Source organism: Schistocerca cancellata, chromosome 3, assembly GCF_023864275.1.
Source record: "Schistocerca cancellata isolate TAMUIC-IGC-003103 chromosome 3, iqSchCanc2.1, whole genome shotgun sequence".
NCBI lineage: Eukaryota > Metazoa > Arthropoda > Insecta > Orthoptera > Acrididae > Schistocerca > Schistocerca cancellata.
In genome coordinates this window covers 90,252,972-90,280,536 of record NC_064628.1, presented here as the reverse complement: position 1 = coordinate 90,280,536, position 27,565 = coordinate 90,252,972, and the positions used below count along the sequence as shown (strand labels likewise).

Sequence of the window (27,565 nt, the reverse complement as noted above, 5' to 3'; positions counted from 1 at the left end):
TGCGTGGAGCCTGTTAATTAACATTCTTCAGGAACCTATAAACTGGTTGAAACTGTAATTTTGTAACTTGTTACTTGTAACTAGTAATTTAGCCCATGACTAGCACACCCAGAGGTTTCTGTACCACTTGGGTGGAGAACTCGGCTCTTCGAACGTAGAACTTACGCTTGATTCGGGATTCCTGTCTATATTGACAGCCATGTTGTAGTCAGACACGGAAATCCTATCGGTCTGTAAGTGATTACATATTATTTACTTAAATATCATTAAAACCGTCATGGCACTTACTGTAACAGTGTTTGAAGCAGAGAACTATTAGATCGACAAAATATTGCAGCACTTCATTGGAATATGCCCACGTAACCAGACTAACTCTACGTTTCAGAAAAACTACAAATTTTGTAACCGCACTCTTGTGGTGTATCTGCATCTGTAAACGGTAACAGAAAATTATGACTAACTTGCTAAAATAAAACTGGAAGGCTCCATGTACTGTTTATGTTCTGCAGGACATTGAGAAGCATTTGCAGCACTATTCCTGAAATCCATTTTATGTCACGTTGTATACGTCTCTTTGTTGTCAAAATAGGGCCTATGTAACTACCAGAACTACAGATTTTTTCACTAAAAACTGAATATTTATTATTCCATTGAGAGAAATTGTAGTATGTGTCTCCACAATATTGAGTTTCGTCACACACCCTGGTAGGCATTGCATCAACTGAGATACCATGATTATAAAACGTATAGCGGTTTAGACTCAGAGGTGCCAAAACGGTTGAAATGGCTCTGAGCACTATGGGACTTAACATCTCAGGTCATCAGTCCCCTAGAACTTAGAACTACTTAAAGCTAACTTACCTAAGGACATCACACAGATCCATGCCCGAGGCAGGATTCGAACCTGCGACCGTAGCAGTCTCGCGGTTCCGGACTAAAGCGCCTAGAATCGCACGGCCATCGCGGCCGGCTCAGAGATGCCCTACCACATTTTGATATCAGTTTATCCTTAATGACATCTGTTATGTCTCACTCCGGTGGCAGCACACACTGGTTAACGCAAAGGTAAACAACGCAGAACAAGTCAGCTGGATTATTTATAAACACATAAAAAGTACATTTCTCAGTTTTTAAGCAATAATACGTATTGAATCAAAACTCAAGTCACCTTATGGGAATTTTATTTACACACAAATTAAGCTCACTTAGTAGTTCCAGTCCCAAACAGAGAGGAAATAAGTGATTAACTAACAGATGGCCAAACCTAAAATAAGCAAAAGCTCTGGTTCTGGGTTTACTAGAAATGTTTTAAAGTTAGTAGCCCAATTAGGGGTTCAGTGTTTATTCTTGATCCCCGCAAAGAGAGACAAAGTGTATTAAACTGGTGTAAGATCGAAGAGTGAATAACAAGGGTTACAGTCGCTGCTGTCCATACAGTAGGAATTTAAAGATTGTTGTTGTTGTTGTGGTCTTCAGTCCTGAGACTGGTTTGATGCAGCTCACCATGCTACTCTATCCTGTGCAAGCTGCTTCATCTCTCCGTACCTACTGCAGCCTACATCCTTTTGAATCTGCTTAGTGTATTCATCTCTTGGTCTCCCTCTACGATTTTTACCCTCCACGCTGCCCTCCAATACTAAATTGGTGATCCCTTGATGCCTCAGAACATGTTCTACCAACTGATCCCTTCTTCCAGTCAAGTTGTGCCACACACTCCTCTTCTCCCCAATTCTATTCAATGGCTCCTCATCAGTTATGTGATCTACCCATCTAATCTTCAGCATTCTTCCGTAGCACCACATTTAGAAAGTTTCTATTCTCTTCTTGTCCAAACTATTTATCGTCAACGTTTCACTTGCATACATGGCTACACTCCATACAAATACTTTCAGAAACGACTTCCTGACTCTCAATCTACGAGGGCAGTTCAATAAGTAATGCAACACATTTTTTTTCTCGGCCAATTTTGGTTGAAAAAACCGGAAATTTATTGTGGAATATTTTCAAACATTCCCGCTTCGTCTCGTATAGTTTCATTGACTTCCGACAGGTGGCAGCGCTGTACGGAGCTGTTAAAATGGCGTCTGTAACGGATGTGCGTTGCAAATAACGGGCAGTGATCGAGTTTCTTTTGGCGGAAAACCAGGGCATCTCAGATATTCATAGGCGCTTGCAGAATGTCTACGGTGATCTGGCAGTGGACAAAAGCACGGTGAGTCGTTGGGCAAAGCGTGTGTCATCATCGCCGCAAGGTCAAGCAAGACTGTCTGATCTCCCGCGTGCGGGCCGGCCGTGCACAGCTGTGACTCCTGCAATGGCGGAGCGTGCGAACACACTCGTTCGAGATGATCGACGGATCACCATCAAACAACTCAGTGCTCAACTTGACATCTCTGTTGGTAGTGCTGTCACAATTGCTCACCAGTTGGGATATTCAAAGGTTTGTTCCCGCTGGGTCCCGCGTTGTCTAACCGAACACCATAAAGAGCAAAGGAGAACCATCTGTGCGGAATTGCTTGCTCGTCATGTGGCTGAGGGTGACAATTTCTTGTCAAAGATTGTTACAGGCGATGAAACATGGGTTCATCACTTCGAACCTGAAACAAAACGGCAATCAATGGAGTGGCGCCACACCCACTCCCCTACCAAGAAAAAGTTTAAAGCCATACCCTCAGCCGGTAAAGTCATGGTTACAGTCTTCTGGGACACTGAAGGGGTTATTCCGTTCGATGTCCTTCCCCATGGTCAAACGATCAACTCTGAAGTGTATTGTGCTACTCTTCAGAAATTGAAGAAACGACTTCAACGTGTTCGTAGGCACAAAAATCTGAACGAACTTCTCCTTCTTCATGACAACGCAAGACCTCACACAAGTCTTCGCACCCGAGAGGAGCTCACAAAACTTCAGTGGACTGTTCTTCCTCATGCACCCTACAGCCCCGATCTCGCACCGTCGGATTTCCATATGTTTGGCCCAATGATGGACGCAATCCGTGGGAGGCACTACGCGGATGATGAAGAAGTTATTGATGCAGTACGACGTTGGCTCCGACATCGACCAGTGGAATGGTACCGTGCAGGCATACAGGCCCTCATTTCAAGGTGGCGTAAGCCCGTAGCATTGAATGGAGATTACGTTGAAAAATAGTGTTGTGTAGCTAAAAGATTGGGGAATAACCTGGTGTATTTCAATGCTGAATAAAACATCCCCTGTTTCAGAAAAAAACTGTGTTGCATTACTTATTGAACTGCCCTCGTATACTCGATGTTGACAAATTTTTCTTCTTCGGAAACGCTTTCCTTGCCATTGCCAGTCTACATTTTATATCATCTCTACTTCAACCGTCAACAGTTGTTTTGCTATTTATTTGAAGATTAAGAACACAAAACTGCGACGGTACAGTACCAATGCGCAAATGAGTCTGCACTGAAGAAGAGGCTACGTCTCGCCAGCATCCGACGACGGAACGGGCTACTCTACGTAGCAGCCGTTTGCGTAAGGGTAGCGGGCATAGAAGATCTTCCAGGCAGGATGGTTTCCAAACGAGACTCTGACTGATTAACCACTACAGCGGTCGGCGCCTGACGCAGAGAGGAAGCTGGGACTGAACTGCCCCGGCACAGCTTCTCGCCAACATAAATATGGCGGAGGCGTCAGGATGCTGTCGTAATTACACTGCACATCAGAATTAAAGGAACACTTTTTCGAAACCGTGTAACTGACTCCCATTCCAACGCATACGTTCGAAAGTTGCCTGTAAGGCGGCAACACCCTACACCTGTAACACTGCAGAAGCAGGGCGCCCTGAGATGTCACCCTTGGGCTCGAGAGTGCTCCAAACAGCAAGGTATCGACGCAGGCCAGAACATAGAAGCTCAGGTGTTGCTTAAAGTGGGTTACTGATGTCACGTTGGCATCAAATTTCACCACAATTTTTCCCAATGCCACCGTGCATGTGTCACATAATGGGGAGGTCAACACGGCCCCCCTTACCCATATTTTATCCCTTCTTTGGACGTCTCTGCGGTGGAGGTCAGAACCGCAACACCCAGCGTTCAAATCATGCAGTTATACACTACTAGCCATTAAAATTGCTGCACCTCGAAGATGACGTGCTACAGACGCGAAATTTAACCGACAGGAAGAAGGTTCTGTGATATGCAAATTATTATATTTTCAAAGCATTCACACAAGGTTGGCGCCGGTGACGATACCTACAACGTGCTGAATGAGGAAAGTTTCCAACCGATTTCTCACACACAAACAGCAGTTGACCGGCGTTGCCTGGTGAAACGTTGTTGTGATGCCTCGTGTAAGGAGGAGAAATGCGTACCATCGCGTTTCCGACTTTGATAAATGTCGGATAGTAGCCTATCGCGATTGCGGTTTATCGTATCGCGACATTGCTGCTCGTGTTGGTCGAGATCCAATGACTGTTAGCAGAATATGGAATCGGTGGGTTCAAGAGGGTAATGCGGAACGCCGTGCTGGATCCCAACGGCCTCGTATCACTAGAAGGCGAGATGACAGGCATCTTATCCGCATAGCTGTAACGGATCGTGCAGCCATGTCTCGATCCCTGAGTCAACAGATGGGGACGTTTGAAAGACAACAACCATCTGCACGAATAGTTCGACGACGTTTGCAGCAGCATGGACTATCAGCTCGGAGACCACGGCTGCGGTTACCCTTGACGCTGCATCACAGACAGGAGCGCCTGCGATGGTGTACTCAAAGACGAACCTGGGTGCACGATGGGAAAACGTCATTTTTTCGGATGAATCCAGGTTCTGTTTACAACATCATGATGGACGCATCCGTGTTTGGCGACATCGCGGTGAACGCACAATGGAAGCGGCACTTTGAACAGTGGACGTTATATTTCAGATGTGTTACGATCCGTAGCTCTACCTTTCATTCGATCCCTGCGAAACCCTACATTTCACTGGCTCGTCACAATACGCCAGTCACTACTCTTGATGAACTGTGGTATCGTGTTGAAGCTGCGTGGGCAGCTGTACCTGTACACGCCATCCAAGCTGTGTTTGACTCAATGCCCAGGCGTATCAAGGCCGTTATTACGGCCAGAGGTGGTTGTTCTGGGTACTGATTTTTCAGGATATATGCACCCAAATTGCGCGAAAATGTAATCACATGTCAGTTCTAGTATAATATATTTGTCCAATGAATACCCATTTATCATCTGCATTTCTACTTGGTGTAGCAATTTTAATGGCCAGTAGTGTATTATGGATGACCGAGGAAAACAGTTCAGACACATCGCCGCTCAGATCAAAACGAAACCTCTTACTTTCGATGCGATGAGCAACAGAAAGATGTTCTTTACAACCTTTGACATTGCCGACGCCGCCGAACCTTTAAACCCTTCACTATGCACATTGTAGGGCTGCATCCCCATTGAGTGGAGTGGCACCCCTTTTGGAGCGCAGTGAAACAGCAACCTTTGTTCTCGTATACGTGTTGGAACCACTAGGGACCACCGAGACCCATTCGACATAATTTGAACATGATCAAAAGCAGCAAAGGGTCCTTACGAATTTTCAGTTCTCCTGTTTCGTGCCCTCCTGTGACGTAAGCACGAAGGGGTGCGACATTGAGACATGCGAGTATAAAACGGAAAGGAGTCGCTCTAAGATCCCTCAGTTCGGCAAAAGCCCCAGTGACTCCTGCCCATATTTACTGGGAATTTTAAGATTGAATTTGTACAGGCAAAACATACGAAGTAGCTCAAGGCGCCTGCAGATAGGCATCCACTTGATTCACCTCCTAGGCCAGTTGCCTGCCTGCAAGTGCATAGGAGTATTTTGCAGGTTTTCTCTGTAAAGGCACATTTTTAAAATACTCAGTACGTGTGGGGACGTGCCACGGAGGGTTTTCCTGAACTGAGGGATCTTAAAAGATCCCTCTGTCACTTTATTCCTGCATGTGTCAATGTCGCATCTCTCCTTGAACACGCCACAGGACGGCGTGAAACAGGAGCAGTGAAAAAGCACAGGGACCCTTTGCTGCTTTGTATCACTTTCAAATTTCGTCGAATGGTTTTCAGTGGTGCCTAGACGTTACAACCTGTACACAAATTGCTGTTTCGCTGAATTCCAAAGCGGTGCGATCATGTTCAATGGGAATGCAGCCGTACAATGTCCATAGAGAAAAGTGTAAACGTCCGAGGTTGTCAGCAGTGTCAAAGGTTGTCAAAAACTTTTTTCTGTCACTCATTGCACCGCTATCAGTCGTTTTTGGCCGCGAAATATGCGGGAATGAAAGTCCAAAGGAAAGGGGCGGTTTCATTGGCGTCCTTTATGGCACTCATGAGGCCTCTTAGTTTCGATTATGAGCAACAGAGTGTCTGAAATGTTTTCCTCGGTCCCCCTTAAGATAACCGAGTGATTTCAAAGCTGGGTGTCAGGTTTCTGAGCACTGTCACAGAAGCGTCAAAAGGAGGGATTAAATGTGGTTATTAGGGTCTGCGACGACCTTCCTATAGTGTGACACGTAAACGATGACATTGGGCAGATTTTGGTGAAATTTGGTGCCGATGTGACATAACTGATCCACTTTACAAGTCACGTGAACTCTTGAGCTCTGACCTCTTTTCCGGATGAGCCGACAAGTTGCTATTTGAAGCGTTGTCGAACCCGAGGGTGACATTGCAAGATGCCATTCTTTTGCACCTTTGCAGAAAAAGGTTGTAGACACCTTTGACCCAAATTTCAAATTGATGAGTTGGAAAGAATTATAGGATTTCGAAAAAGTTATCCTTTAATTCTTTGGCATATGTAACCCCGCGGAAGCAAGCGGGTGCGCAAGGCTAGTGAATTCTGATAGTGATCCTGCTATCGCTTGCTCCCAGGTGGACGCCCCAAGTCTACGTCCTGGCAGCTGCTTATGTGACCCCTGCAGCTTGCTATGTAGGCCACCCACTGTATGGTCGTGTAAGTCTGGTTGGCGAGTATCCGAGACACAGCAAGAAGTTGCAAAGTTCATTTGCCATTATTGTCATGTCTGAGCAGACGAATTCAGTTTCGTTCAAATGGCGTCTAATTTGTTTTCAGTACTCTATTTTACAAATTACATGTAGTTAAAGATTTGAAAATCAGTGTAAACCTCGATAAGTTAAAGCAATAACTGTTGAAATGAAAAAGGGAAATATGCTTTTGGTAACGTCAGAGAAGGACTGTAACAACAAAGGAATCTCTTGAATTAAATAATATTAAAAGATAGCACCATGACCCAACTAATAAATTCGGTACTCTACAGCAGAAACCATTAAATCTATGTAATGTTGTATTCAAAAAGTGAGACCAAAATCGCCATCACTGGTGCTTAATCTAACGCCGAATAAAAAGGATCATCTATTAGACTCATCGTAAATATTTTTGATATTCCAGCATGCGTAGTTAGCAAAAAACTAAAAATACTTCTTAAGTAATATTACACACAAAATTCAGATGGCATTAATAAAAATACACAAATACCCACAAATGGGAAATTTGTCTTGTTACATTATGAAACCTCTACTTAAAAATACTGGCAACTGAAACAATTCATGTTATTAAAAGTTACTTTCTAAAGGATAAGAGATACAGCAAGCTGAGCTGTACAAAACTATAGTACCCTTGCAGGTAATCACTGCATACAACTATGTTTCATTCCAGGATGAAACCTGCCGATTCTGTAGTCGGTGTATTTATTAATACAATTGAAGAAAAGTTTTTTTGGACACAACCAACAAAATAATTTATTATCACAGATATGTCGATGGCAGCTTCAATTTTGTTTGACGGTATCATAGATGAAAGTAATATTAAGTACACTTAGTTCTACAGCTCTCATCATTAACTTAAATTCACTACATAAGCAGGCAAAAAAACAGAAGCATCAACTTTTTGGACACAGACGTTCCTAGTGGAATGTGAGAACATAAATTTACTGTATTTCGTAAAGCTACTTCCGTGGTTGTAGTAGTCCATAACCAATTATGTCATACCATTGCATAAATAAATAATTTCACGCAATGATCTGCATAGCAGTAAAATTATCTGCGCCTGGCGGCCAGAAACGACCTACACTCATTTCGCGTGGCCAGCTACACCCGTGACCGATGACCCGCCCATGCGCATGTAGCGCAGACGGGAATGTGTTACGAAATATGTAAACTGAAAATAAAAAATAAAATTTTCAAACGTATCAAATCTCTTTTTTATTTATTTTACCTTCTTACCGGCCAGACATTGTATAATGTCGTAGTAACCCTATTTTACGCAAAATTCTTGTCACATATTATAGATACCAAATTCTTGTAACTGTTTTACACTTTTCGTATGTATCTAGTATTAAAAAAGCTTTACTCCAATTTCTTTGAATGAATCAAAATTTTCGAAACAAAGAAATCCAATCCTCGGACAATTTTAAAATTTTTTTGGTTGAAACATTTTTGTGAATACATTGTCTGAAAACCAACAACTCCACGTAAGGATTTGAAAAAATATTGATTTTTTTCGAAAATCAAGAACTGAAAAATGATGAAGAAATTTTGTTTAGAAAATTGGATTTACCCACTAAAGTCGTCGACATGTCAAGGTAAGTTATATAATAACCTCTCCCTCTCTCCCTATCTCTCTATCTCTCTCTCTCTCTCTCTCTCTCTCTCTCTCTCTCTCTCTCTCTCTCTCCTTTTTTTTCCAACCGGGATGAAATATCACCGGTACCTCCCCATGAGCGAGTAGAATGATAATTTAGTATCGTCTTGCAAGGCAATAAAGTTGCTAACATGTTGAATCTAGAGACCTCAACAGTTTGAAACTTCCCGTGTACTTCGATCACACAGTAATCGGAGCTGCGTAGTGACGTGAGAGGCCTCTGGTGTTCGCAGGTGAACTTCGGCGAGGTGTTCATCCCTCTGGGGCTGGAGGTGCCCAAGGCGCGCGTCCTGCCCGAGTTCAAGCGGCTGGCGCACGGCCTGCGCTCGGGCAACATCAGCGTGCTCGACGCCAAGACCTTCTACATCCCCAACCTGCACTACGACGGCGCCGGGCCCGACGCCTACTTCTGGGTCGGCAACGGCACCGAACCCAGCCCTCTCGGCATCAAGGTGCCCAACGAGATAGGCAGGTGGGTCGGCGACCGGGGCAGTCCACTGCCCTCTCTGCGTTTCCTTAAGGTCTAAAACTCGTCATTTATCGGGACGAAGGAGAGGCACACAGCAGTCAGTCGCAATCCCATTAATTTTTATTACACTTGCAAATCCAGACTTTGGCCATAATCAGCCATCTTCAGTGCACGTTTCGTTACAATTCAACATACTCGTAGCTTTTCACGTCACCGTATGTTCTTACAGGTGTATAGACAGAAGGACACGTAAACACTGTGCTGAATGCGAAACACGTGAAAATTACAGTGCTGTTTCTCATGCGAAGCTCACAGATTGGAAGTGCCACAAATACTGCTTGACAAGAAAAATTACGAATCGTGAATGTGCAACCACTTTTTTTCCGATTTCAATCTCCGCTAACAATGAGCTACAGGGCTTTAGTACATGTAACAAGGTTCAAAAACACCACAAGTAAATTGTTTACTAATTTTATAAAGAAATACTGTCTTCAAGGTCTAGACACCAAAATGTAGAGACATTTTAGGTATATGCTAGCGTATTTCCAGAATGACCATAGAAGATGCTCTGGAAATTAAATCGAAATGCGTCTGGTGAAAAGTACTCTTTAACTGCAGTAAGCTTTAGACAGAAGAAGCAATAATAATTTATTATAACAGCTGCTGCGGAAGATGGCCATAAAGGTATCTCGAATAAATTTAAATGTTGTGTATTTAGTGTCATAACTTTCTTTGATTTGACCGACTCTGTAGCGATGACAGATTTATTTATGCGTCGTTGCAAACGAAAATCGGTTGGTGGTGAAGGTACCACAAAAGAAAGTAAACCAGGATCTAATAGGAAACCAAACGGCAAGGGCAGTCTGAACACAGATTAAAACTCACTTTGACTTGAAGAAGAACTTCATCTGAAGTGGATGCAGACCTCGGTGAGGACGGTTCCCAAGAAATGATTTCTTAATTTTCTGCGGAATAACCATTCACTTATAGCGATCTTGGCCACCTTCGTGACCTGCACCATTCCAGAGGTCCTGCTGAATGCTGGGCTTCAGGCATCTCTACAGGGCTGATTACAAGCCTGTTATCTGTTGCCAGTAATGACATTTTCCTTTTCTTGTCCAGTTTGGTAAAGTGATACATATATCACTTGAAGCACCTCTGTATGAAGGCAAAGTGGTTAACATGTGTCCTACAGCACGGAAAAGTATGTTTTATGAAAAAATTAAAATACTTATTATTAAAATGTATGTTTTTAAAAAATAGTAAATAGTTAAAATGAGAACAAAAGTACACACAGTGTATTCTATAATCTATGAGTGCTCTTATTCATATGTAAAGTTCAATAATACGATATACATACCATTACTGTCATAATGAAAAATATCTAACATCAGCTGAAATCGAATGGAGACTGCTAAGCCAAGAAAATCAAATTGAATTACGAGCTGAATCAGTGAAGGAGCCAGGAGCACTGTGATCTGAATCACTCAGTGAGCCAAAAGCACAAAGAGTGGGGTGACTCCTGAGTTGCCTTGTGATTCGCTCCACGCGGTGTCAGGAGGGATAGGGGAGCGGTGAGCGGCTGCAGGGAGGGACTGACAGAGGATATGGAATAAAGACAAAGAAGGGCAGTTCATGTTGTATTATCACGTAACAGAGGAGAGAGCGTCTTGGATACTATAAGTGAGATGGGTGGCAGTCATTAAAACAAATGCTAACTTCGTTCCTCTGAGATCTTTTCACAAAATTTCAATCACCAACTTTCTCTCCTAAAGGATTAAACATTGTTATGCTCTCGTTACATAGATAAGAAGTGCAATTTGATACAGTAAGAGAAATCAGAGCTTGTACATGTGTTGTTACCTATGCTTGGAATCGATAATAAATAAAGCCTGTGCCCCCTTTCAGTCATGCCAAAAAATTCAACTTGTGGATGTCGTCAATTTAATGTGATGAATTTGGTCGATGCAGTCGATTCCAGGTCTGTGGTCCCAAAGTTCACTTGTGATGTTGGGTTTCTTAACTATGTGCAATGCAGGTATCCATAAATCAAAATATTTCATAACTCAGTATTCATTTTGGAAATAACTCACAAAAGGCACTCATTGTCACAACTGAATCAGAAACGTTTTTGCACTGCTGCCAAACTCGAAAGTATTGCACAGCTAGATGACATACCACAATGTCAGCCCACTCTGGAGTGAAGCTTGGTGTCAGTCCAAAACATATTCAAAGACGTTCCTCTCTCCGTCAGCTTAACGGATGTGATCCCACAAAAGATCCATAAATATGTATTTAACAAAAGAATTAAGTGCCTGAACCTAACGTTATTTTAATTTATGTTAAACTCCTCCCAAACAGGCCATGAAGGCCCAAAGGTACCTACCGGCCGCCGTGTCATCCTCAATCCACAGGCGTCACTGGATACGGATATGGAGGGCAATGTGGTCAGCACACCACTCTGCTGGCCGTATGTCAGTTTCCGCGACCGGAGCCGCTACTTCTCAATCAAGTAGCTCCTCAGTTTGCTTCCCAAGGGCTGAGTGCACCACGCTTGCCAACAGCACTCGGCAGACCGGATGGTCACCCATCCAAGTGCTAGCCCAGTCCGACAGCGCTTAACTTTGGTGTTCTGACGGGAACCGGTGTTACCACTGCGGGAAGGCCGTTGGCCAATTTATATTAGTACTGCCTTAAAAATGGTTTTTCTGTCGCATAATAAATTTGTTTGAATGTATGTTCATGTGATAGCAATGAAATATGAGTCCATTACTACACTCCTGGAAATTGAAATAAGAACACCGTGAATTCATTGTCCCAGGAAGGGGAAACTTTATTGACACATTCCTGGGGTAAGATACATCACATGATCACACTGACAGAACCACAGGCACATAGACACAGGCAACAGAGCATGCACAATGTCGGCACTAGTACAGTGTATATCCACCTTTCGCAGAAATGCAGGCTGCTATTCTCCCACGGAGACGATCGTAGAGATGCTGGATGTAGTCCTGTGGAACGGCTTGCCATGCCATTTCCACCTGGCGCCTCAGTTGGACCAGCGTTCGTGCTGGACGTGCAGACCGCGTGAGACGACGCTTCATCCAGTCCCAAACATGCTCAATGGGGGACAGATCCGGAGATCTTGCTGGCCAGGGTAGTTGACTTACACCTTCTAGAGCACGTTGGATGGCACGGGATACATGCGGACGTGCATTGTCCTGTTGGAACAGCAAGTTCCCTTGCCGGTCTAGGAATGGTAGAACGATGGGTTCGATGACGGTTTGGATGTACCGTGCACTATACAGTGTCCCCTCGACGATCACCAGTGGTGTACGGCCAGTGTAGGAGATCGCTCCCCACACCATGATGCCGGGTGTTGGCCCTGTGTGCCTCGGTCGTATGCAGTCCTGATTGGGGCGCTCACCTGCACGGCGCCAAACACGCATACGACCATCATTGGCACCAAGGCAGAAGCGACTCTCATCGCTGAAAACGACACGTCTCCATTCGTCCCTCCATTCACGCCTGTCGCGACACCACTGGAGGCGGGCTGCACGATGTTGGAGCGTGAGCGGAAGACGGCCTAACGGTGTGCGGGACCGTAGCCCAGCTTCATGGAGACGGTTGCGAATGATCCTCGCCGATACCCCAGGAGCAACAGTGTCCCTAATTTGCTGGGAAGTGGCGGTGCGGTCCCCTACGGCACTGCGTAGGATCCTACGGTCTTGGCGTGCATCCGTGCGTCGCTGCGGTCCGGTCCCAGGTCGACGGGCACGTGCACCTTCCGCCGACCACTGGCGACAACATCGACGTACTGTGGAGACCTCACGCCCCACGTGTTGAGCAATTCGGCGGTACGTCCACCCGGCCTCCCGCATGCCCACTATACGCCCTCGCTCAAAGTCCGTCAACTGCACATACGGTTCACGTCCACGCTGTCGCGGCATGCTACCAGTGTTAAAGACTGCGATGGAGCTCCGTATGCCACGGCAAACTGGCTGCCACTGACGGCGGCGGTGCACAAATGCTGCGCAGCTAGCGCCATTCGACGGCCAACACCGCGGTTCCTGGTGTGTCCGCTGTGCCGTGCGTGTGATCATTGCTCGTACAGCCCTCTCGCAGTGTCCGGAGCAAGTATGGTGGGTCTGACACACCGGTGTCAATGTGTTCTTTTTTCCATTTCCAGGAGTGTATATCCACAAACCTCTCTGCCACCTTAGCAAAATAAAATTATTGAAATTTTACGAAATTTAAAGTGGCGGAAAATATATGTATAAAGGGCCTCACCTTAAGGAAATTTTTGCGCTGATACCAAACCTCTAGAGACTGGGAGTCTGTAATACAGGGCGTTTCAAAAAGAATATACATATATTACAAAGTACTACGTTGTCAAAATTATCGATCGGTGCAACACGGCTGTATTATTGGAAAAACGAATACGTTGTCTACTTTATATTTACTGCCGCTAGATGTCAGTTGTCTTCTGTTTGTTCGGCTACCGTCGCTTTTTGCAGAATGGCTACTCCGCAGCAGATACCATTTTGAGTTCTCGAGTTTGCCAATTGTAATTCCGTGATTACACTCCCAAGATGTTTCAGGTTGAAGTACCAAACTAATCCTCCGAATGGATGGAGCATTCACAGATAGTGTCGTCAGTCTGCAGACACAGGATGTGTATGTAAAGGAAAGAGGCGTGGTCGCCTCCGTGTTTCCGACGAAAATGGCGCAAGAATTCAAACCGCTTTCCAACGTAGACCTACAAAATCAGTTCATTGCGCCAGCCGGGAGATTCAACTGCCTGGGACAACAATTTGAAGTGTTTTGAGAGGTCTTTTAATTGTGAAGTCGTCCAAGTTACAGCTGTTACAGGCTCTACGTTACGACGACAAATGCAGACGTGTAGCGTTTTCTGACGAACTTCACAACGCTATTGATAATGGTAGCACTTTCGCACAATGCATCGTATTGAGTGATTAAACGACCTTCCACCTTAGTAGGAAAGTAAACAAACTGTTCGAATTTGGGTCCTAAAGAACCCACATGCACACATTGAACATGTACGAGGTTCGCCCAAAGTCAGCGTGTTTCGTGCGATATTCCACTCACCTGTTTATGATCCATTCGTCTTCGATGGAAACACTGTAGACGGTCGGTAGTATTTAGCCAGGTCACAAAGCTGGTTGTTTCCGAGGCTGTTCGAGGACAACCATATTCTTCAACGAGATGGGGACCCTGTAATGGTCGCCTGGTCGTAGATATTGCTAATTGCTATAATCGCACTATTTCACTCCCATTTACGGAGCTTGTTAGCACTTGATGTTAGGTTGGCGCCATTAAAATGCATTGTGTTGTGGTAATCGCTGCTACTTGCTGGATCGCTGTCGTGTCTCGATGCTGATGCTGGCTCTAAATCTGGTTATCTAGGGTTAAAAACATGAGGTCCCGTGTTTTTTATATGCTTTTGATGATAAAGAACGAGCGAAACCAACAAATATGTAAACTTCAAATATTTATTACTCTGGTGGCCATCTTAATTCCACTGTCCACCAAAGACCATGACTCAACACAAAGTAGTACTTCCTTTACATGTTCTTTGCATTGTTTATCCACCTCAAACAATAACACACAAACACAGTTTACCATAGTGACATTCCGACTGCCCCTCGACCCTTCTTGCTGCTTGTATTTATAACATTGTCAAAGAACTACTAAAAAGAGATATAGTTTATAAGTCTCATGTACATCTGTTATCATAATTTGTGCAGAAAAGTTATTAATTTGCATCGAGTGACATAATTTAACATGTTATTAAAATGACAGACAGATTTGTTGACTTGACAGAATAATTCTTTGTTACAAAAAAGCCGTTTTTTAGAAGTTTGTCAATTGACTTCTCTAATTTGCATAAATAAGTAAATAACATGAATTATTAAGAATTACATTGGTTTTCGTCTAAAATAGGATTGCTTACGTGAATACTGAGTGAAAACGCTCCTAGTGAACAAATAGGTTTCACTGGGTGATTTTTATTTAAGGAGATCCACAATACCTAAGTTGTCCACTATTTTTCGTACTTCATATTAATTATTTAAGATGAACTCAGTGTTTTTACATGATGACATTTGCTGTATCAGTGATCAAGCGATATAAACTTTTATGTGGGTCAGTTATTCAGTATAATTTAATGGGTTGACTGTTTATGGAGACATGTTATGCAATCATTGTTAACATACACAATACCTTTGCTATAATCATAAATACTCGTTAAACTGCTTGAATTTGGAGGGTATCGCATACTTCGGTACAGTAAAGCCTTTAATATGTTCCGTTACAACCCCCACTTTGGGACTGAAATGACCAAGTGTGTAAATATCTGAATGAAAGTCTACCGAGCCGTTGGATTGGTCGTCAGACAGCCGGCGATTGAACACGTCTCAGCTGGCCTCCACCATCACCGGATCGGACGATCTCTGACCTCTTCCTGTGGAGTTTCATTAAGGACAGCGTTTATGCATCAACACTACCACAGAAGCTAGAAGAGTTGAAGAATCGGATCTGTCTGCCATGACGTAAGAGGCGATGGACGTGCTTACACGAGTATGGGAGAAATTAGACTATTGACGTGATACTGCCCGTGTTACTGGTGCACGACATACTGAACATCTGTAATCTAAACTTGAGACATTAATAGATACGTGCCCCAAGCCTCGTAGCTGCATGTCTAACAGTTTAATAAATGTATGTTTTCAAAATACGTGCAATCTTTTGAAACATCCTGTATTTCCGAAGTTATTGAGAATTTAAAATTGTTATGCGTATTCCAGTAATACTAATTCAGCTGATGCATTTGGATTACATTTGCATTAAGTATAAAAGGTGATCTTTTGTCCTGCAGCATCTGCTGAATAGACGTACTTTCCAAATCAGCCGTTTACTTGAATTTTAATATGTCACAACACCTTCCTTTGTTAACACGTGATATTATTTTGGAACTAGCCAAATGAGTACGTCCCCCATGAAACCTATTATAATATCAAGGTACTTAGTTGCTATAGATTCTCAGTTCAAGGTAGCAAAACATGATACAAGATTTTAAAATGGTTTCATAATTTGAAGTATGGATTTCTTACAGGTGTCCCCCTCCCTCCCATGACCATGGTTGGCTTCACTATCCTAAAATACACTTATACACTTTACGAAAGGTTGTAAAGTATCAATGGGATAGGCGATGTTGTGCTGTTGTTATAAATATGTCTTACGTATTTAACAAAAATGGAATTCACTTGTTATAAACTTTGGTTAGGGTCGAACAGTTTGTTCTTACATGTCGCGTTTGGCTTTACATCAATAATCGATTATGAATTTGTATCACGCATGGAAAGATTAAGGTGTTCATTTTACCTACGTGCTGTTCGAGGGTGGAACGAGCAAGAAATAGTCTAATTAGGTTCTATGCATCTTTCGCCAAAGACTTAAATCTGAATTGGAGAGTATTCATATAGACAAGTGGTTACCAACCTTTCTTAGACCGTTACCCCTGAGTGCAGTTAGACATTAGCCAGCACCCCCGCCCTCATTCCGCCCTCTGTCATCTGTTGCCCCGCCTCCCCCACATCATTACCAACGTTAGCACCTAACTAAACTGAAGAATGGAAGACTTTAATTGGAACACATGTTTTTAAAATGATTACAGATGAATAATACTTAGTTTTTGCGTATGTGTGTGGAGGGGGGGGGGGGGGTGTTGGAATAAATGAGTAACGAAGTAATCGTGGAGCATCGCAAGTGCTAGCCACAACTTCTTCTCAGATAAGAAATCTAACTATCCACAGTGAGGATACACACACTCTACGCGACATACTTCCCCTGCATTACTCCTCTCCGCTGCGGCACTTGCTTCAGCTTTTAAAAGACCTCTTCCTAAGATTTCCACAGTCTATAAGTTGTCCTGCTCCTTTGTCCACATGGTGACTGCAGGCACTACAGGAGATTCAAATTTATAGTCCGAGGTCGTTAACAAGTACGATCAGTTTGGTACTTAACTCATATCGATGGCTGCGTTGTTGTCTTCGTGAAGTCTAGAGGTGATTCCACTGCGATGTTCCCGCGGTTTTATTTGTGTTTGGATGAGACTAACTGGTTTGTAGGGCGATGTGGTATTTTGATTTTTAGAGAGCAAACGTTACATTAGTTTTGCACATCACTATTTAATTCATTTATTCACATTTAACACTTCTACAATAATATGAAATAAGACATTGCTTTACACCACATCTGTATTACCACCTCCTCTCACCCACGCTCCCGATCCAAAAGACCATCAACCACCTCTTCCTAAAATCGACCTCCTTCCCGCATGACCAAAGATAACCGTTTCTTAGCTGTTAAACTAGCAGTCAAAGGCTATATTTACATAAAACATTACACGTAAAGAAATTACTGACATACATGATTTTACGTTCTGTTATAAGCTGCACACTTCAACCCCATTGCACCGCTCGGGGTATCCGCTCGGTCTAGGGCGTCTTTTCACGGTCAGCGCGGCTCCCCCCGTCGGAAGTTCGAGTCTTCCCTCGGGCATGGCTGTGTCTGTTGTCCTTAGTGTAAGTTAGATTAAGTAGTGCGTAAGCTTAGGGAGCGATAATCTCAGCAGTTTAGTACCATAAGACCTTACGACAAATTTCCAAATTTTTTTCAGCCCCATTTAAAGTCAAACAAGTTCAGATGTGTGTGCTGTACTTACTGTTTGTGAGTCACTTGTTTTCTGGACTTCTTACTTCTGATCTGATACAAGTTGGATGACCTCAGACTGTTAATGCTTCAGCCACAAAGAGTGCATGCCGAACACAGGAAGAACGTAGATAAGGGAACCATTCGTATAACAGTTATAAATCGTCGTTGGGGAAGTGCCAGAGCTCCAAGCGCTAATAGAAAGCACTGATGCTCAAATCGTTATAAGCACTGAAAGCTGGCTAAAGCCAGAGATAAACTCAGCCGAAATTTTTGGGAAGAACCTAACGCCGTTCCGAAAGGATAGGCTAAACACGGTACGCTGTCGTGTGTTTGTTGCTGTTGGAAGTAGTTTATCTTGTCGCGAAATTGAAGTAGATACTTCCTGTGAGTTAGTATGGGAAGAGGTCATTGTTGACAACCGCAATAAAATAATAATTGAGTCCTTTTACCGACCTCCCAATTCAGATGCTACAATTACTGAAAGGTTCAAAGAAAACTTGAGTTTGATTTCCAACTCGTACCCGACTCATATGATTATAGTTGGTGGTAACTTTAATTTACCCTCGATATGCTGGCGAAAATACACGTTTAATTCGGGAGGTACGCATAAAACATCATCCAAAATTGTGCTAAACGCATTCTCTGAAAATTATTTCGAGCGGTTAGTTCATGATCCCACGCGAACAGTAAATGGCTGTGAAGACACACTTGACCTCTTAGCAACAAATAATCCTGAGTTAGTAACGATCATCAAAACGGGTACAGGGATTAGTGAACACAGTGCTGTCGTAGCGAGACTGAGTATTGTAACTCCCAAATCCCCCAAAATTAAGCAAAAAATATACCTATTCAAAAAAGCAGATAAAAATTCACTTGACGCCTTCCTGGGAGACAATCTCCACTCATTCCAAATTAATAATGTAAGTGTGGACTAGATGCAGCTTGAATTCAGAGAAATATTATCGGCAGCAATTGAGAGATTTATTCCAAATAAATTAACTAACGAATGAGCTAATCCTCCTTGTTACACAAAACGGGACAGAACACTGTTGCAGAAACAACGAAACAGACATGCCAAATTCAAACAGACGCAAAATCCCCAAGATTGGCTATCTGTTACAAAAGCTCGAAATTTAGCACGGACTTCAATGCGAGATGCTCATAACAGTTTCCACAACGAAACTTTGTCTCGAAACCTGGCAGAAAATCCAAAGAGATTCTGGTCGTATGTGAAGTATGTTAGCTGCAAGAAACAATCAATGCCTTCTCTACGCGATAGCAATGGAGATACTATCGAAGACAGTGCTACCAAAGCAGAGTTACTAAACACAGCCTTCCGATATGCCCCCACAAAAGAAGACGAAGTAAATATTCCGGACTCGAATAAATAACAGCTGCCAACATGAGTAACGTAGAAGTAAATATCCTTGGAGTAGTGAAGCAACTTAAATGACTTAATGAAAGCAAGTCTTCTGGTCCAGACTGTATACCAGTTAGAGTCCTTTCAGAGTATGCTTATACAACAGCTTCATTCTTGAAAATCATATACAACCGTTCGCTCGACGAAAGATCCGTACCCAAAGACTGGAAAGTTGCACAGGTAACACCAATATTCAAGAAGGGTAGTAAGAGTAACCCACTGAATTACAGGCCCATATCGTTAACGTCGATATGCAACAGCATTTTAGAACACACATTGTGTTAGAACATTATGAATTACCTCGAAGAAAACGGTCTATTGACACACAGTTAACATGGGTTTAGAAAACATCGTTCTTATGAAACACAACTAGCTCTTCATTCGCGTGAAATGGTTCAAATGGGTCTGAGCACTATGGGACTCAACATCTTAGGTCATAAGTCCCCTAGAACTTAGAACTACTTAAACCTAACTAACCTAAGGACATCACACACACCCATGCCCGAGACAGGATTCGAACGTGCGACCGTAGCAATCCCGCGGTTCCGGACTGCAGCGCCAGAACCGCACGGCCACCGCGGCCGGCTATTCGCGTGAAGTGTTGAGTGCTGTTGACAAGAGATTTCAGATCGATTCCGTATTTCTGGATTTCCAGAAGGCTTTTGACACTTTACCACGCAAGCGGCTTATAGTGAAATTGCATGCATATAGAATATCGTCTCAGTTATGTGACTGGATTTGTGATTTCCTGTCAGAGAGGTCACAATTCTTAGTACTGGACGGAAAGTCATCGAGTAAAAGAGAAGTGATTTATGGCGTTCCCCAAGGTAGTGTTATAGGTCCTTTGCTGTTCGTTATCTATATAAACGATTTGGGAGACAATCTGAGCAGCCGTCTTAGGTCTTGTTTGCAGATGACGCTGTCGTTTATCGATTAATAAAGTCATCAGAAGATCAAAACAAATTGCAAAACTATTTATAAAAGGTATCTGAATTGCGCGAAAATTGGTAGTTGACCCTGAATAACGAAAAGTCTGAGGTCATCCACATGAGTGTTAAAAGGAATCCGTTAAACTTCGGTTACACGATAAATCAGTCAAATACAAAGGCCGCAAAATCAACTCAATACCTAGAAATTACTATTACGAACAACTTAAATTGGAAGGAACGCATGGAAAAAGTTGTGGGGAAGGCTGACCAAAGACTGCGTTTTATTGGTAGGACACTTAGAAAATGTAACAGAACTACTAAGGTGAATGCCTACACTACGCTTGTCCGTCCCCTTTTAGAATACTGCTGCGCGGTGCGGGGAATACCAGAAAGGACTGACGGAGTACATCGAAAAAATTCAAAGAGAGCACGTTTTGTATTATCGCGAAATATGGGAAAGAGTGCCACAGAAATGATACAGGATTTCGGATGGACATCATTAAAAGTAAGGTGTTTTTCGTTGAGACGGAAACTTCTCACGAAATTCCAATCACTAACTTTCTCCTCCGAATGCGAAAATATTTTGGTGACACCGACCTACATAGGGAGAAACGATCACCACTATAAAATACGGGAAATCAGAGCTCATACAGAAATACATAGGTGTTCGTTCTTTCCGCGTGCTGTACGAGATTGGAATAATAGAGAATTCTGAAGGTGGTTCGAAGAACCCTCTGCCAGGCACTTAGATGTGATTTGCAGAATATCCACGTAGATGTAGATGTAGATGTGTCTAACCAGTTTATTAATAATAATAATAATAACAATAATAATAATAATAATAATAATAATAATAATAATACTGTGTTCAGCCTAATGTAGTTACTGATGTATCGCGCTTTTAATTCATTTGTCTTTTTCGAAGATAGTAAGAAGCAATTCCTTGGCGACTGCAGGTACTATCTAAGACTTTTTCTTGAGATATTTAGCATTTGTTACGTATATATCATCAGCAATGTACGGAACGAAGCACAACATGTGTCTGTAGTGGGTGGACTATATGAGGAATAGAACCTCCACCACATTAATGCTACTAATTGAGAAAAAGTAATTGCTGATAACTTGTTGTTGTTGTGGTCTGCAGTCCTGAGACTGGTTTGATGCAGCTCTCCATGCTAATCTATCCTGCCCACGCTCCTTCATCTCCCAGTACCTACTGCAACCTACATCCTTCTGAATCTGCTTAGTGTATTCATCTCTTGGTCTCCCTCTACGATTTTTACCCTCCACACTGCCCTCCAATGCTAAATTTGTGATCCCTTGATGCCTCAGGACATGTCCTACCAACCGGTCCCTTCTTCTAGTCAAGTTGTGCCACAAACTTCTCTTCTACCCAATCCTATTCAATACCTCCTCATTAGTTACGTGATCTACCCAGCTAATCTTCAACATTCTTCTGTAGCACCACATTTCAAAAGCTTCTATTCTCTTCTTGTCCAAACTGTTTATCGTCCATGTTTCACTTCCATACATGGCTACACTCCATACAAATACTTTCAGAAACGACTTCCTGACACTTAAATCTATACTCGACGTTAACAAATTTCTCTTCTTCAGAAACGCTTTCCTTGCCATTGCCAGTCTACATTTTATATCCTCTCTACTTCGACCATCATCAGTTATTTTGCTCCCCAAATAGCAAAACTCCTTTACTACTTTAAGTGTCTCATTTCCTAATCTAATTCCCTCAGCATCACCCGACTTAATTCGACTACATTCCATTATCCTCGTTTTGCTTTTGTTGATGTTCATCTTATATCCTCCTTTCAAGACACTGTGCATTCCGTTCATTTGCTCTTCCAAGTCCTTTGCTGTCTCTGACAGAATTACAATGTCATCGGCGAACCTCAAAGTTTTTACTTCTTCTCCATGGATTTTAATACCTATTCCAAATTTTTCTTTTGTTTCCTTTACTGCTTGCTCAATATACAGATTGAATAACATCGGGGAGAGGCTACAGCCCTGTCTCACTCCCTTCCCAACCACTGCTTCCGTTTCATGTCCCTCTACTCTTGTAACTGCCATCTGGTTTCTGTACAAATTGTAAATAGCCTTTCGCTCCCTCTATTTTACCCCTGCCACCTTTAGAATTTGAAAGAGAGTATTCCGGTCAACATTGTCAAGCATTCTCTAAGTCTACAAATGGTAGAAACGTAGGTTTGCCTTTCCTTAATCTTCCTTCTAAGATAACTTAAATAATCAATATCAGAGTCGTACAAAATTGTGATAGTAGTGATCATCTTTTGAAAAATAATTTAGTTTCGTGACTTAAACAGAATCGAATCGTTTCGTTTTTATCCCTCAGAAAATCTCATTTTACCTCTCAAGGGGTAATTACCCCCATGTTGGGAACCACTGATGTAGACGAAGACGTAGTTTTACTGGGACTGTGGCGACTACGTTCTGATACTAAAACACCTCGCGCCTGTGTGTGTGTTTGTGTGTCTGGCATCCCGGAACAGTGTAACGAGTGCGGCCCCTGCCTGCCCGTGTTGCAGCCTGGACCCGCTGCGCGGCTACCAGGGTGAGGACATCGAGATCCAGCTGCCGGGCAACCTGACGGTGTACGACATCGACTGGCTGGCGGTGTGGTGCGTGCAGTACCGCCACAACTTCGGCCACGTGCTCATCCCCAAGGACCTGGACGTGCCGCCGGCCCTGGGCCAGACCAAGATCACTGTGAGTTCTCGCGCCGCCTGCTGCCCCGACAACCACTCGCTGCAGAATATCACCCTCTTGGGTGCGGCATCGCAGCTACTTTTTTATCACGTTGTTTACGCAGACAATTTCAGATTTGGGCTTGGCAGCAAAGACAGTGCTCCTTACGTCCAATAATAAATACATCGTCATCACGGCACTTACTTAGTTGTTATACAGGGTGTCCCAGCTATCTTGTCCACCCAAAATATCTCTGGAACAATAACAGCTATTGGAAAACGACTTTCACCGGTATCAATGTAGGGCTGGGGCCCATGAACGTACATATTTGAAAACATTCTAAAACGAAAGCATATGTGTTTTTTAACAAACTTATGTTTTCTTAAATGGACCTCCTATATTTTTTTCTTCAGCAATCCATAGCATGACAAAGCACATACACAATGGCGTTGATTGCATCGCAATATTCCCATTACATCCCGAGATATTGAGACGCGAAGTTAACGCTTGAAACACCCGACATGCACTGCTAGCGCACGTCCTGAGGCCCAGGCGTGAACCCCATGCTGCCCCTAATCGCGATGTGATTGACAAGTAAGTGTCCCTCTTTATAAGTATGGAGGTGTGATTACACATGTCAATCACATCGCGATTACGGGCAGCATGGGGTTCACGCCTGGGCCTCAGGACGTGCGCTAGCAGCGCATGTGGGGTGTTTCAAGCGTCAACTTCGCGTCTCAATATCTCGGGATGTAATGGGAATATTGCGATGCAATCAACGCCATTGTGTATGTGCTTTGTCATGCTATGGATTGCTGAAGAAAAAATATAGGAGGTCCATTTAAAAAAACATAAGTTTGTGTTAAAAAACACATTTGCTTTCGTTTTAGAATGTTTCCAAATATGTACATTCATGGGCCCCAGCGCTACATTGATACCGGTGAAAGTCGTTTTCCAAAAGCTGTTATTGTTCCACAGATATTTTGGGTGGACAAGGTAGGTGGGACACCCTGTATGATGCTTTGTTAAATATATGTAGAACAGTTTGTTGACAGTGTACAGCAGCAACGAGTCTCAAGTTGATTTTAGGTTACATTATTAAAAAAGTACCATTACCGGTTTCGAAATGATACAGTTCATCACCAGATGGCTTACGTCCTTTCGTCAAAACACTTGTTACTTTCGTTTATAGGCGAGTTGCCCTAGGACATACAATAATTCACAGTTACAAAAGTGTACTAATGATGGTTCCGCAACATACTTCTGTTAAGAAGCAACACTACTGGCCATTAAAATTACTACACCAAAAAGAAATGCAAATGATAAACGGGTATTTATTGCACAAATATATTATACTAGAACTGACATGTGATTATATTTTCACGCAATTTCGCTGCATAGATCCTGAGAAATCAGTACCCAGAACAACCACCTCTGGCCGTAATAACGGCCTTGATACGCCTGGGCATTGAGTCAAACAGAGCTTGGATGGCGTGTACAGGTACAGCTGCCCATGCAGTTTCAACACGATACCACAGTTCAACAAGAGTAGTGACTGGCGTATTGTGACGAGCCAGTTGCTCGGCCACCATTGACAAGACGTTTTCAATTGGTGAGAGATCTGGAAATGTGCTGGCCAGGGCAGCAGTCGAACATTTTCTGTATCCAGAAATGTCCGTACAGGACCTGCAACATGCGGTCGTGAATGAAGGGTAGAGCCACGGGTCGTAACACATCTGAAATGTAACGTCCACTGTTCAAAGTGCCGTCAATGTGAACAAGAGGTGACCGAGACGTGTAAACAATGGCACCCCATACCATCACGCCGGGTGATACGCCAATATGGCGATGACGAATACACGCTTCCAATGTGCGTTCACCGCGATGTCGCTAAACACGCATGCGACCATCATGATGCTATAAACAGAACCTGGATTCATTCAAACAAATGACGTTTTTCCATTTGTGCACCCAGATTCGTCGTTGAGTACACCATCGCAGTCGCTCCTGTCCGTGATGCAGCGTCAAGGGTAAACGCAGCCACGGTCTCTGAGCTGATAGTCCATGCTGCTGCAAACGTCGTCGAACTGTTCGTGCAGATGGTTGTTGTCTTGCAAACGTCCCCATCTGTTAACTCAGGGACCGATACGTCGCTGCACGATCAGTTACAGCCATGCGGATAAGATGCCTGTCATCTCGACTGCTAGTGATACGTGGCCGTTGGGATCCAGCATGGCATTCCGTATTACCCTCCTGAACCCACCGATTCCATATTATAACAGTCGTTGGATCTCGACCAACGCGAGCAGCAATGTCGCGATACGATAAACCGCAATCGCGATAGGCTACAATCCGACCTTTATCAAAGTCTGAAACGTGATGGTACGCATTTCTCCTCCTCACACGAGGATCACAACAACGTTTCACCAGGCAACGGCGGTCAACTGCTGTTTGTGTATGAGAAAACGGTTGTAAACTTTCCTCATGTCAGCGCGTTGTAGGTGTCGCCACCGGCGCCAACCTTATGTGAATACTCTGAAAAGCTAATCATTAACATATCACAACATCTTCTTCCTGTCGGTTAAATTTCGCGTCTGTAGCACTTCACCTTCGTGGTGTAGCAGGTTTAATAGCCAGTAGTGGATTTTAGTTCCAAATAAGCTGCGATACGGCGATTCAATTCAAAGGTACGGAATATCGGGAAAAGGAAGCATATATTATTGCTACATTAAATTGAAGACACATTTTACAGTAAATATGGTGCATTAAATACAGATAAATAGAGACTTATTGATTTACAGCATCAAAAAAAATCATTTTGCTAAGCTACAGAGAAATAAATGTGGTTAAGAAGGCATTCAGAAACCTCATATCGTCTTCACTGGTTCGGGGACAATTTAAATCCTCGGCAACCCAAACCTCTGTCCTACACCAAGATCTTTAACAGGTGGTCGAACTGTGCGAGTTGGTAAAACTCATCACTGTGGTCTTCAAACCACAGCCTTACATTACTATGAAGTGAGTCTATTACTTCGAAAGTGTTGTACTGGCTGTGTAAAATGTGTTTCCGTAAAAATGGTACAAACATTCAGGTATGACGGAGATTTATGGGTCTGAAATTACGGATTGGAGGTATACGTGTACAATACGAGAGGTAGCGACAGGAAACTCAGCACTGGAGATATCGGATGAGTACACTGACGTTGCCAGTTCTGATACAAAGATATGTAAGGCTGCAGTCTTCTGCGTTTTCTAGAGATACCCAGCGTCTTCGGTATTGTAGCTAAGAAGACAAATTATTCTAAGCTCTTTAAACACCTTATTCCTGGAGAATTCTGCATAAAAACTGTGTTTACGACCGAAAGTGTACCGTCGATTAGACTTAGCACAATTTACTGAATTAGCAGACATAGTTTTCCTGTACGGCCGACAGATGGGTTTCGAGACAAGTAACCACGTAGGAGACATCGGGTTCAGGCCATGTTAAGAAGACTATTCCCACGGTCAAAGAAAATAGCACAAGTGGTACCACAACATATCGACCGAAAGGTACAACGAACTAACGGACCCACGACTGGAAAAAGCGTGGGCGAAACGGATTCAACCTTCATTCGATAAATCGTACGTGGACTGTGTCCCATGCACAGTATAGCATGGAAAGTAGTACCGAAGCTGATGTTTCATTCCTGTAATTAACAGAAAGTGTCGTCTTTCCCTCGTGCTTGGTGTTGACCCAATGGGTTTTCCAGCGCTGAATGATTGATCCTCACTTTCCCGCATAAGTACAGAGCTGCTATAAACGATTCATTTGTTTTTTCCTAATTATTACACGCACAAGCTGATGCATGAATAGAACCGTAAAATCACCGAGTTCCCATTGTACTCACTTTTGGCGTAACGAGTGCAGTGGTGTGGCAAAATGGAGATAAAGCAAGAAAAGAGCATTTCCTTGCCTAGTTGACAGTTAGCGACGAACCATCATCCCATTTACCTATAATGGTTACTTGTTGCGATAGTGCTATCTTCTGTAAATTATGCACATAAATAATGTATTACAAAATAGTGTACACATGGATTTTTATCATCAGCAGCAGACTGCCTCGTTTCCAGATTAGGATTCCTCATCTCAAATTAATACAGCTGCCCTTCTCCATCGTCCCTGGAAGTATCACCATCATGGAAACACTTAATACATTCATATTCGTTACAAAATCACATCAGTTACAAGGACAAAGTTTCGGACACAACCAGCCTGTTCGGCTCGTGATCCACAGGCCGTTTGTGTATCTCCTAAAATGAAGGATTGTAAGATATTTTGGTTTACTACCACCATTTTTTTGAGAAAATCGCTCATTAAGTTCATGACGCGCAATCAACTCAAAATTAGCAGAAACGATGGATAAACTAAAACTGAGCAGTTTTCGTCATATATGGGGTCTGGAAACGCGTACATTCCGAGAAATCGACAAAATAAAATTTTACGACTGCCCTTTACGTGCTCATAACTCCTTCAGTTATACAAGAGGTCAAACATTCAACAAAGTACGTCACTTGCTCCAAATCGTGGAAATTGACGAATTCAGTTTACAGAACGTATGTTCAGAACGTTACAAAACCATACTTCTTGTT

General features: G+C 43.1%; 1 protein-coding gene and 1 pseudogene across 1 annotated transcript in view; one reads left to right on the top strand and one right to left on the bottom strand.

Annotated features, from left to right (window-relative positions):
* Positions 1-27,565, top strand: part of LOC126177085 (protein Skeletor, isoforms B/C) — a 744,541-nt gene that overhangs the window by 622,250 nt on the left and 94,726 nt on the right. The window contains exons 5-6 of the mRNA XM_049924333.1: positions 8,895-9,133; positions 22,777-22,957. Of these exons, the coding sequence (XP_049780290.1) occupies positions 8,895-9,133; positions 22,777-22,957 (420 nt within the window). The remainder of the gene's footprint in view (positions 1-8,894; positions 9,134-22,776; positions 22,958-27,565) is intronic.
* Positions 11,686-11,803, bottom strand: LOC126177287 (5S ribosomal RNA; annotated as a pseudogene).